Source organism: Rhinolophus ferrumequinum, chromosome 4 (genome assembly GCF_004115265.2).
Source record: "Rhinolophus ferrumequinum isolate MPI-CBG mRhiFer1 chromosome 4, mRhiFer1_v1.p, whole genome shotgun sequence".
Classification (NCBI taxonomy): Eukaryota; Metazoa; Chordata; class Mammalia; order Chiroptera; family Rhinolophidae; genus Rhinolophus; species Rhinolophus ferrumequinum.
This window is the reverse complement of record NC_046287.1, coordinates 26591897-26604160: the sequence shown is the minus strand read 5'-3', so window position 1 is coordinate 26604160 and position 12264 is coordinate 26591897. Positions and strand designations below refer to the sequence as shown.

At 35.9% G+C, this 12264-nt stretch overlaps 1 protein-coding gene across 8 annotated transcripts in view; it reads left to right on the top strand.

Annotated features, from left to right (window-relative positions):
• The window catches only part of TBC1D4 (TBC1 domain family member 4), a 177212-nt gene that overhangs the window by 110058 nt on the left and 54890 nt on the right, over positions 1–12264 (top strand). For all 8 annotated transcript variants that reach the window (XM_033103903.1, XM_033103902.1, XM_033103899.1 and 5 more), the window contains exons 4-5: positions 3817–3921; positions 9471–9603. In XM_033103903.1, coding sequence (XP_032959794.1) covers positions 3817–3921; positions 9471–9603 — 238 coding nt within the window. The remainder of the gene's footprint in view (positions 1–3816; positions 3922–9470; positions 9604–12264) is intronic.

Here is a 12264-nt window from a genome sequence, read left to right as displayed (position 1 = left end):
CCATCTGACATTATACCTAGTTTTTACAATACTATTGACTATATTCCCCATACTGTATTTCACACTCCCCTGATTATTTTGTAACTACCAATTTGTATTTCTTAATCTCGTCACCTTTCTCACCCATCCCCCAACCCCCTCCCATCTAGCAACCATCAGTTGATTCTCTGTATCTATGAACCTATTTCTGTTTTATTTGTTCATTTATTCTGTCCTTTAGATTCCACATTCAGGTGAGGTCATTTGTCTTTCTCAGTCTGACTCATTTCACTTAACGTAATATCCCCTAGGTCCATCCATGTTGTTGCAAATGGTAAGATTTCATTCTTTTTTATGGCAGAGTAATCCTCCATTGTATATATGTAACACAATTTCTTTATCTAATCGTCTATCGATGAGCATTTCAGTTGTTTCCATATCTTGGGTATTGTGAATAGCACTGCAGTAAACATAGGGGTGCATTTATCTTTTCTAATTAGTGTTTTGGATTTCTTTGGATAAATACCCAGGAGTTGAATTGCTGGGTCACAATGTAGTTCTATTTTTAATTTTTGGGGGAACCTCCATGTTGTTTTCCATAGTGCTGCACCAATTTGCAACCCCATTAACAGAGCAGAAGTGTTCCTTTTTCTCCACATTCTCACCAACACTTGTTGTTTGCTGATTTATGATGTCCATTCTGACAGGTGTGAGGTGATATCTTATTGTGGTTTTTATTTGCATTTCTCTGATGATTAGTGACATTGAGCATCTTTTCGTATGTCTATTGTCCATCTGTATGTCCTCTGTGGAGATGTCTATTCAGATCCTCTGCTCATTTTTTAATTGTATTGTGTGTTTTTTTGGTGTTGAGGTATATTATGAGGGTTTTTACAAAAATAGATTTTGGATATCAACCCTTTATCAGATGTATCATTGGCAAATATTTTCTCCCATTTAATACGATGTCTTTTTGTCTTGTTGATGGTTTCCTTTGCTGTGCACAAACTTTTTAGTTTGATGTAGTCACATTTGTTTATTTTTTCTCTTGTTTCCCTTGTCTGACAAAATAATATCAGTAAAAATATTACTAAGGGTAGTGTCTGAGAGTTACTTCCTATATTTTCTTTTAGGAGTTTTATGATTTTGAGTCTTACATTTAAATCTTAATCCATTTTGAGTTTATTCTTGTATATGGTGTAAAAGGTAGTCTTTTTTTTTGCATGTATCTGTCCAGTTTTCCCAGCACTATTTATTGAATACACTGTCTTTACCCCAATGTATATTCTTACTTCCTTTGTCATAGATTATGTGACCATATAGGTGTGGGTTTATTTCTGGGCTCTCTATTCTGATCCATTGATCTATGTGTCTGTTTTCATGCTAATACCATGTTGTTTTGATTACTATGGCCTTGTAGTATAATTTGATATCAGGTAGAGCGATACTTCCAGCTTTGTTCTTTCTCAGGATTGCCCTGGCTATTTGGGGTCTTTTATGGTTCCATATAAATTTTAGGATTATTTGTTCTAGTTCTGTGAAATATGCCATTGATATTTTGATAGGAATTGCATTGCATCTATATATTGCTTTGGGTAGTATGGACATTTTAACTATATTAATTCTTCCTATCTGTGAACATGGTATATGTTTCCATTTATTTGTATCGTCTTTAATTTCTGTCTTCAATATCTTATGATTTTCTGAGTACAGTTCTTTTACATCTTTTGTTAAATTTATTCCTAAGTATTTTATTTGTTTTTCTGATGCAGTTGTAAATGGAATTATTTTTCAAATTTCTTTTTTTTAATAGTTTGTTATTGGTGTATAAAAATGCAACCGATTTCTGAATATTAATTTTGTATCCTGGTACTTTGCTAAATTCATTTATCAGTTCTAACAGATTTTTTTTTTTTGGTGGAATATTTGGGGCTCTTTTTCTATAGTATCATGTCATCTGCAAATAATGACAATTTTACTTCTTCCTTGCCCATTTGGATGTCTTTTATTTTTTTTTCTTGTCTGATTGCTTTGGCTAGGACTTCCAATACTATGTTGAATATAAGTGGTGTAGGCATCCTTGTCTTGTTCCTGATCTTAAGGAGAATGCTTTTAGCTTTTCCCCATTGACTATGATATTAGCTGTGGGTTTGTCATATGGCCTTTATTATGGTGAGATATGCTCCCTCTATTCCCACTTTGCTGGCAGTTTTTATCATAAATGGATGCTGGATTTTGTTAAATGCTTTTTATGCATCTATTGATATGACCATATGATTTTTCTTTTTCATTTTGTTTTTGTGGTGTATTATGTTAATTGATTTGTGGATATTGAACTAACCTTGCACACCAGGAATGAAGCCCACTTTATTGTTGTATGTGATCTTTTTAATGTATTGCTAAATTTGGTTTGCTAACATTTTGTTGATGATTTTTACATCTACAAGTATGTTCATTAGGGATATTGGCCTATAGTTGTATTTTTTTGTAATGTCTTTGTCTGGTTTTGGAATCAGGGTGATGTTGGCCTCGTAAAATGAGATTGGGAGATTGGGAGCCTTACCTCTTTTTGAATTTTTTGGAATAGTTTGAGAAGAATAGGTGTTAATTTTTTTTTTTTTTTTTTTTTTTTAATATTTGGTGAAATTTACCTGTGAAGCCATCTGATCTAGAATTTTTGTTTCTTGGGAGTAAAAGGTAGTCTTTAATCATGAGTTGGACCAGATGGAGCTGACTTTTACCTCATGAATTGTAATCTCACTCCTCATTGACTTTTTTTTAATCAGTTGATTAATTTTTTTTTCCATATCCATTGGATAGATTGAACTTATTACAAAAGTAGTGGTTACCATTCCTCAAACATGCCAGGAACTATTTTTGATATTTCTCAGTTCTAAATGTCAAAAATACCTTACAATAGGTGCCATTACTACTATTTAAAAATGAGAGATGGGATCTCAGAGGTAATTATTAGCAGCCTAGCACAATATCTCGTACTCAGTAGAGGGCTGAACTAAGATTGAAGCACAAATCTCTGTGACTCCAAAGCCATTTTTTTTTTTTTCATTGAGATTTAGGTTTATTGCAGGATAACTTTAAATGCTTTGCCTACCTGACTTTTCCAAGTCTTATGCTTGCTATTAACATAACAAGGTGCTGTCTTCTAATCGATATGTATATATTCAGGCTGACAGATTCACAGATGATTCCAAATTTTTTATTAAGTATAGCTGAGGTTATTTAGCCTGCATTCAGGAAGTATTGTGATTGATTTGTGAATGTGGATAATTGATATATGCAATAATTTCTTTAATGTATTGTCTTCTAATAGGTGTGGCTCCTTCAATGTCTCTAAATAGACAAATATTCTAGTATTTTTAATGCACCCGTTAGGGAATGGCATGACATTTCATTAGATCATTGTCAGTTATAGTTTTCCTGATTCTTAGCCTCATGTTGACAAGAACAAGGTTTATGATGAATCATCAGAATACCTATTCTAAGAATACCAATAAACTGAAAACTCCATTACTTGCAATCACTGAGTAGCAGTTTTATTACAAGAGACAATGGATCATGCCATCACATTTTTCCTCCTGTGGCCCTGACTAAATAGAGTTTTTGTCTGAAACAAACAAACAAAAATCTGAGTTTTTGCTCTCAACCTTTATTTTATATATCAAAAGGCCACCATATAAATTTGCTATGACGTTTTGTCCCCTATTACAGTGTTGTAAGGAGAAATTCGTGGCAGTGTCAAAGCATAGAACTAGTGTTAATTTTCAAAGTGTTGATTAAAGGACATAGTCTCATACACTGCACTTCTTTCCCTTCCAGGGTATAAAGCATGTTGATCACTTTGGCTTTATCTGTCGGGAGGCACCAGAGCCTGGGCTGAGCCAGTATATATGTTACGTGTTCCAGTGTGCAAGTGAATCTCTGGTAAGTGATGTAATGGGTGTCCACATTCTCCTGTCCACACTCTGCTAATGGGAGACTCATCTGTTATGAACCCAAACCTCACATTGGAAAAAGAAGAGGGCATCTAGAAATATAATTCTGCTCTTTGAAAGTAGCACAACAATAGAAAAACAAACCAAAACAAAAAAACAAATTGTCATGGTAATTTTTAAGCCTAGATACTTTGTTGAGTTAACAAATCCAGTCATGCTACCAGGAATATTTTTAAAAGGTAGGAAAAGACAAACAATAGGAGAAAAGCTGTTACTTTTTCTATTGCTCATGTAAGAAGATAAGGAAGGCCTCTTACTTATTCTCTTAATTGCTGTAGCATTTCAGAGTAGATAATGCTTGTATCAATAGAGCAGAGAATGATTTTTTCCCCCTTTATTTCATTAGTCCTTGTTCTCATTTTTTAAATACTCTATTCTTTGTGGTCTTATTTCAGCCTTCATTTCTTTCTTTGGAATTTGAAATTCAGTTGTTCTCTCTAACACTCCCCTCCCTCACCCCATTTATGGACGCAGTTGGAGTTTAAGAAGAAATATAGAAGGTGAACTTGGAAATACATCTTATTGACTAAAAATATGTTGATGTTTTTCCCTAAAATTTTTTACTTATTGTTCCACTTGTGTTATCTCTCCTAACCATTTTAACACAAACCTTTAGAAACACCACTTTGAAGAAAAATATTTCCTCAGCTATATAATCCTCCCACAAGCATTTCTCCCAGGGAAATACACACCACTTACACATGTATAAATAAGCCAGGCATAATTCTCCTTATTTCCTTGCTGCATGTTGCCATCTTTCCTGCATAACTCTTTCCTTCCTTATCCCCAGTGTCGACAATGAGTTTAGGAAAAACGAAGAAATGGGAGTGAATTAGTACAAAGGCATTTTCTGACTAATGCCCACTGGGTCTCAATCTTTTTCTCTAGGGAATAAGTTAGTCACTTTGGTGACTAACAGTTTCTTTCTCAAAGAGAGTTCCATTTGAATTTTGTTCTCTCTAAATAATTAACCATGACTCTGAAAAATTCACATGTTGATATCTAAGTGACCACTGTGTAATCTGTTCAGTTCAGGACTCGAGATAGAAATTTGGGAGTTGTTATTATGTAAATGATAGTTGAAGGCCCAGGACTGGATGAGCACCCAGGGGGAAGAACGAGAGGGAAAGCCAAAGAGAGCTGATGACACAACACTGGAAAATGCCAACCAAGTAAGAGTTAGGTGGAGAGTGAGAATGTAGGATGATCTACCACTCTTCCCCACTCCTCACCCACCCCCTGCCCAGCTCATTCCTTACTCCTTTCCTCCTCTGACCCTCTTCCTAGCTAAGGCTGATTCTTCCACCGTGTCCTAGAGTCTTTACTCTCCTACCTTCCCCACACCTGTCATATATCCCATGTTTTATTTTGGCAGCTCTATTTTCCCAACTTCCCAATTTAGAAACCATAATGCATTCTCTTTCACCTTCTATATCCACTGCTAATCAAATCTTACCAACTCAAGACAGAAATGTGCATCTTATGTGCATCTCTCCTTCTTTTGCTCTCTGTCTACACTCTGATTCTGGGCATTCAGCCTCTTAGACTATTATATTAGTGTCCTAACTAGTCTCCTTGCCACTGATTTAATCTGCCATCTCTCCACTTTGCATGTTATGCTGAAAAAATTCTTTCTCACTAAATGTCCTCACCTGAAACCAATTTATGCCTCCTTGTTAAGGGACAAAAATCTAGATTGTCTAGCATGGCAGACGAACCTTCCTCATTTCTTCTCCAATCCCCACTGGAATGCCTCACCCTTTCATGAACGTGTCCTCACACATGTTGTTCTGTCGCCTAAGCTGTTGTCTAGGCCAGACCTCAGAGGCTAGGGCAATGACTGGTGTGATGTTGCTTTTATTTGCATTGCTATCGAAGCAGCAAATGTTTCATGCCTGAGACACATGAGATCAAGTATTTAAGTGAGTGGCTGGGGCTCACAGAAGTGCAGCTCAAGTTCAAAGGCCACTGTTGGCTCCTCACACGGAAGGAGGAGTCTGCCTGTCAGAGGAGGCGGGAGCCAGGACTCACTGGCTTTATACTGTCAGCTGGGGAAGGCGACCATGTTGGCCTGTGAGTCCACCCAGACACTAAATACGGAGTGTGTGCCATTCTTTCATTATCTGCTTTCACATTCTCTTCCCTACTGTTTCATTGAATGTGAAGCAGGCCTGCTTTTGCTCCACTGTGACCTGTTTGCTACTGTGTACTTTTCAAGACCCCACTTAAATATCACATCCTAGGGATGCCCTTTATCAGGAATTGAGTATTTAGTTGCTCTGTCGTCAGTGTTCTTGCTATACACCTCGTTCGTAGGTCTCTAACAATTCCTACAAATCCCCACACTTATTTGTTCACAACTTTCTACTCCACTAGATTGTGAATCCCAAAGGTTAGGACTGTTTGTGTTCTTGTCGCATCCCCCTGTGTTCTAGGACATCAAGTGCTGTGAAGTGTATTTTGAACGATGGAGTGAATTGCTCTTAACTTCATGCAATCATTTGCTGAGTGCCGCTTCATCTCTGCTTTCTGGATAATCTATAGTAAAAGGAACACTATGTGAAAACTTATTTCCAACCCTTTTACAAATTTTGTTTGTAGTATTTAGTATATTCATTTTACCCCCATGCATGTCAAGTGAGTTTTGGAAACAGGGATTCGGAATAGGAAGTCTGGGAATGGGCTGCCTTTTTCCACCTTAAGAAGCTCTGTGACTAAGGCAACAGACTAGACTGGCTGAGAATGTGGTCCTATCACATTGAAGCTGGATCAGAATCTCAGTTTTGGCACCGTGATTCTTAAGACGAGGCCCGTGTTAGAAGCTTTGAAACCCTGTTTGTTCTACTTTTGTCAGAAGACAACTGAATAGTAAGGCATCAGAACTGCAAGCTAGAAGAAAAATTCAATATAAATTTCCTGCATAACAGAGGATGGTTCAAGCAGCTGACATATGGAACAAAACAGTGAATTATATATTACAGGTCTAAGCAGTGTTATGATTGATGTGGCTTGGCAGTTGTGTGAGACACAGTATTGCAAAACCACTCATGCTGACTTCCCTGAGTACAAAGAATAACACAACTAGCATTTTCTTTTCCTTCTTTGTAGCAACTGCTATGGATTGATAAATAGTATTGTGTTCTGATGGGCCATAGAGGGTCACATTGGAAGTTTAGATGCTCGGTACTCCTTCCTTCCTGCCTTTTTAAATAAGCTGAAGGCAGGTAGCTTAATTTTATTTAACCAACCCTTGACATTTGTAGAAAATATTATTTCTGCTTCTCCAAAATTGTTTTAAAAGGTGTGTGTGAAAAAAATTGAAATTACTACTTATAGACAAGGAAACAGTAAAACTCCACAGATGCAGACAATGATATCTGTGGGATGAGAGGGTGTGGGGAAGACTCAGGCTACCAAGACCCAGGTTTAAATTTTTCCAGAGAATTAGACTAAATAATCTTTTGAAGTTCTTACACATTCTGTGATTCTCAGACCTATTCTAAAGTGCTACAAAATACTAAGTTTGGTGTATAAATGTTTATGAGCATTATCTTCATTACAGATTTTCACTTAAGTATCACAAATTGGCTTTCTTTGTCCCATCTCATACTTTTCACTGGAAATTTACTTTTGCCTGATGGTAACGCTAAGAATACTTCCTTTTGGTTTGCATATGATTGCTTTATCTTTGCTCATTCCTTTGCTTTTAACCTTTTAACATGACCTATGATATTTTTGTTGTTGTTGTACGTAGAGTAAAACAATTAAGTTATTCATACGTAGTACACTAATTTGAACTTGTAATTGCTCTGCTCCCATAATAGTATATATAGGCCATCTGGGGAAAAAAACAAAATGGTGGATTTAAAAAAAAAAAAAAAACGTTGAAAATTTCAGAAGTCAAAGTTTTTAGTAATATTTGTACCTGGGAGAAATGGGTAGCCACATTTCAGACACCATTGGAATGGCCTTTTGTTTTTATCTAGAAATTGATAAGAAAATATGAAAGTTTAGTATTTTCTTAGAAGCCTTTTACAAGGCAGATTTACTAAATAACAAATAATAAACCTATGTGAAAACTAAGTAGATGGGTAACCCCTTCAGTACCTTAAATAAATGAGAAACAAGAAAAATACACATCTGCATAAGTAATCAAGATTGTTTTTGCAAACGTAACAAAGCAAATGAAATAAAAATGCAAAGGCATTAAACGTGTGGTGCTTTTATTTTCTCGAATTAGAAGGCTTTATTTTTAAATTATTAAAGAACAGATTGAATAATTCATTTTTGTTTATGGAGTGATGTGAAATTATTCGGAAGCCTTTTAAAAAGTTGTTAATATAGTAAAACTTAACTGAATATAATGACTGGCCGATGAGTGTTTGACCTCTCCTTTTGGTAATATCAGAAGAATAAAGTTTCTTTTTATTTTAGGTTCCTCATACACTCAAATGTAGATGTACACATAGATTAAATCCTTTAAATATTAGATTATTCTTAATCCAGGCCATAGGGGAAGGGGAAATGAAGTCTTAAAAAAAAATGGTTTATGAGCATGAGGAATGGTTTTGAATGTCAAAGCTAGATGAGGTTCTTAGTATTCCATAGCTCTCCATGCAGATTTTTGATTTTGATCTCAGTTCTACAGTGGGTAGGAAAACCACTCCTTACACTGATGTTTGTATCATAAAGAAGGAGACGTGGACTGAAGTCAGTTCACCAGTACATAAGGATGAGAGGGTAGTTGACCTGGAAAAAGCAACCAGGAAACTAGAATGCTAGGTTCAAACTGATTGACTGAGTCATTGGAAGAGTAAGGAGGAAAGCAGCTGGCAGTTTTCAAGAAGCTGGCTTAGTTGTGAGACCGCGCTGTTAGAGAACATGATGTCAGAACTTAGTGGCACAAATCAGAAGCCAATGATAATAAATTAGAAGCCAAAGTGATAAGACCAGTGACATTCATAGACTTCCCCAGCATTATTTAAATTGAATTCACTTCCCCCAGAACTTGGCTTTGTTTTTCACACTAAAAATGATCCAGAAGGGTAAAGTAAATAGGATATCTATTAGCACAAGTGAATAGGAAACCTATTTTGTTGCTCCCTGTATATTGCAGACAAAACTTCCAGAGATCTTTTTCTGATAAACTACTTAATTAAACGGAGCCCTGATTGACTATCAATTAAACTGTCTGTGATAGCATAAGATTTAGTGGGATTCAGAAATAGTAAACAAGTAGCAGGTCAGTAGTATATTACACACATTAAAAATGGTCTTTTTTCATCCAGCTTTCAATTACATGTATCACTGAAGGTGTAACTCCATGACAATATTTCCTTTCTACCAGCTCTGGCATCATCTAGATTCCATTATTAATTATTTAGTCAGCATCAACACAGTCTCACATGGCTGTTGGGATTTTAATATGTTACCATGAACGCAAACTTTTATAGACCTGAGCTTTGTTTCTTCTTATAGGTTGATGAGGTAATGCTGACTCTGAAACAGGCTTTTAGTACAGCAGCTGCCCTGCAGAGTGCCAAGACCCAGATTAAGCTGTGCGAGGCCTGCCCTATGCACTCTTTGCATAAGCTCTGTGAAAGGATTGAAGGTACAGTATAACTTGGCCTTGGCAAAAGGGGAGTTTGCTTTGGCGTTTGGGAAGTGAGAAAGTCGCTACTGTCACTGAATGGTTCTTTGTTTTGAGGTGAAACAAGAGCCCAAAGAATTATTTCTCACATCCAGTCAAATTTGTGCCGTCAGTCTCTCCTAGATGCTTGGCCTTCCCCCTGCCACCCCCCCCACCCGCCCCGCACCCCCCGCCCGTTTCGCCCGTTTCTTTCTCTTTTTCTTTCTTTTTAATTTTTAATTTTTTTTTGTTTCCTGAAGGCAGACTTACAGAAGGGACTTGCATTTCCCACAGTTCTGAAGACTGCACTATGTACATAGTGGGAAATGACCAAATATTTGTTAAATGAATGAAGAGAGGCAAAACCATCTCAGAATGTCAACTGTTTTATTTAAGTCTTTCTTTTCTTCCCTTCTCACTTGATGATGTATGCCTTTTCCCTGGAATGAAACTTGTGTAGCTTTTGAAGGACATTTGAAAATGACTGAGATAATTGATGTAATATCATAAAGCAGGTTTTAAAAAATGTGTTTTGGTGAGGGCCATGAGGGAGAGATGACTCTCTGACTCACTTCCCCTTTCTTTTCCTTATTTCTTACCAACAAAGAAGGTGGAAAATTACTGCAGGACAGGAGAAACACAATTTAATAAATACTTGTTAAGCATCTGCTGTGTGCCAGGCAATATGGTAGGTACTGGGAATCCAAAAGTGATTGAGATGTGAACTGTGCCCCCAGAAAGCTTACAGTCTAGCGTGGAAGACAGGAATGTGAGCAGATCAATGCAATTCAGTATGACAGTCGTTAGGATGGATGGGGGAGCACAAACTCTAGAACAAAGGAGAGAATGGTCTTGTCCTTGTAATTGCGAATTATGATTTCTTTTCAGTAGGCAGCAGAATCATAGGCACATGGCAAAATCGACAATGAACAGCAGTGTTTATTGAATAGCCATTTAACAATGTGATCAAGGATTATCTAAATGTAATATTTAGATTTTAAAGTTTGTAATTATAGTTCTACAGAATACACATTATTTTCAAACATATATATAACCATTACAAAATAGAGCATTTAATTACAATTACAATTATAATTATAATTGTAAAGAACACATATTATTTTTAAACATATATAACTTTTATAAAAATGGAACATTATTTTAAATATATATATACGTATATATATATACGTATATATATATATATATATACGTATATATATATGTAACGTTTACAAAAATGGTGCAGAGAACATTATAAATTTGTGGAAAAAAGGCAAGTTTATTCAAGAAATGGTGTTGGATCAATTTGCTGTCCAAAGAGAGAAAGAGTCCTCCTACTTATCCTACTTAAGTACATTGTAGTTGGATCAAAGTCCTTAGTGTAAACAAACAAAATATTAAAATCATTAAAAGATAGAAAGAATATTATGTCCTTAAACTAGGAAAGGAAGCCTTTTTTTTAAGACACAAAAAATGCAAAAAGTATTAAAAGAAGACATCGGCAGATTAGACTTTATAAAAACTTAAGTTTTTACATAACAATCACTTTCTTGGAAGTTAAATGATAAATGACAACTGAGGAGATAACATTGGTATTCACAATCTGTAAGATCTCTTATTATCTGTTAGAAAAAGATAAAACTGCCAGTAGGAAATTATGCAAATCATATTTAAAAAACACTCCCCTGAAAAGGAAATTAAAAGGTTCAATAATAAAAATGAGAAGATGTTTAACCTCACTGCATGTCAGAGATGTGAAAATGAAAACAGCAATGAGATACTCATCAGATTGACTGTTGATGAAATTGTAGGGAGATTGACACACATATGTGATACTGATGGGAGTATAAAGTAGTATAACCATTAGGGGGACAATTAATAGAAACTCGCTGACCTAAAGTTACACACACCCTGCTAACTAGCAGTTCCATGTCTTAATAACAGAAAACTCTTATACAGCTTCAGAAGGTGACATTTTCAAGGTTGTATTGGTTGTGAATAATGGAGAATTGGAAACAACCTTAATGTCCATCAGTAGCATAATGGAAGTTTGTTCATAAAATGGAGCATTTAATGGGAATGAATTTCAACTGTTTATCAATTTAGATCCATTTTAAAATTATATTATTAAGGGAAAAAATAATTTGCTGAGTAACACATCCACTTTGATGCTATGTCTGGGAAAATACATAAAATAATACTCTATATTTCTTTAAAAACATTTTTTTTTTCTAATTTGGTCTACTTTTAGAGTTACAGAAAAGTTTTAGAGAGTTTCCAAATATTCCTCCCCATCCTCTCCCATTGCTAACAACTTCTGTAGCCTGGTGCAGTGATCAGAACAGGATATTAACGTTGGTACCATATTATTATCCAAACTCGACCCTTCACTTGATCTTCACCGGTTTTTTCACTCATGTCCTTTGGTTTCGTTTTTTGTCCCAGGTTTCCAGTCAGCATCCTACATTTTATGTAGTTGTTATTTCACCCCCGTCACCTGCAGTCAGCGAGTCTTCTTCAGTCTTTCTTTGTCTTTTGTGACCTAACATCCCCCACGAGTGTTGCTCAGTTACTTGGCTGAATGTCGGTCAGTTCTGCCTGTCTGATGTCTTCTCACATTTGGACCCAGGTCCCTCCTCC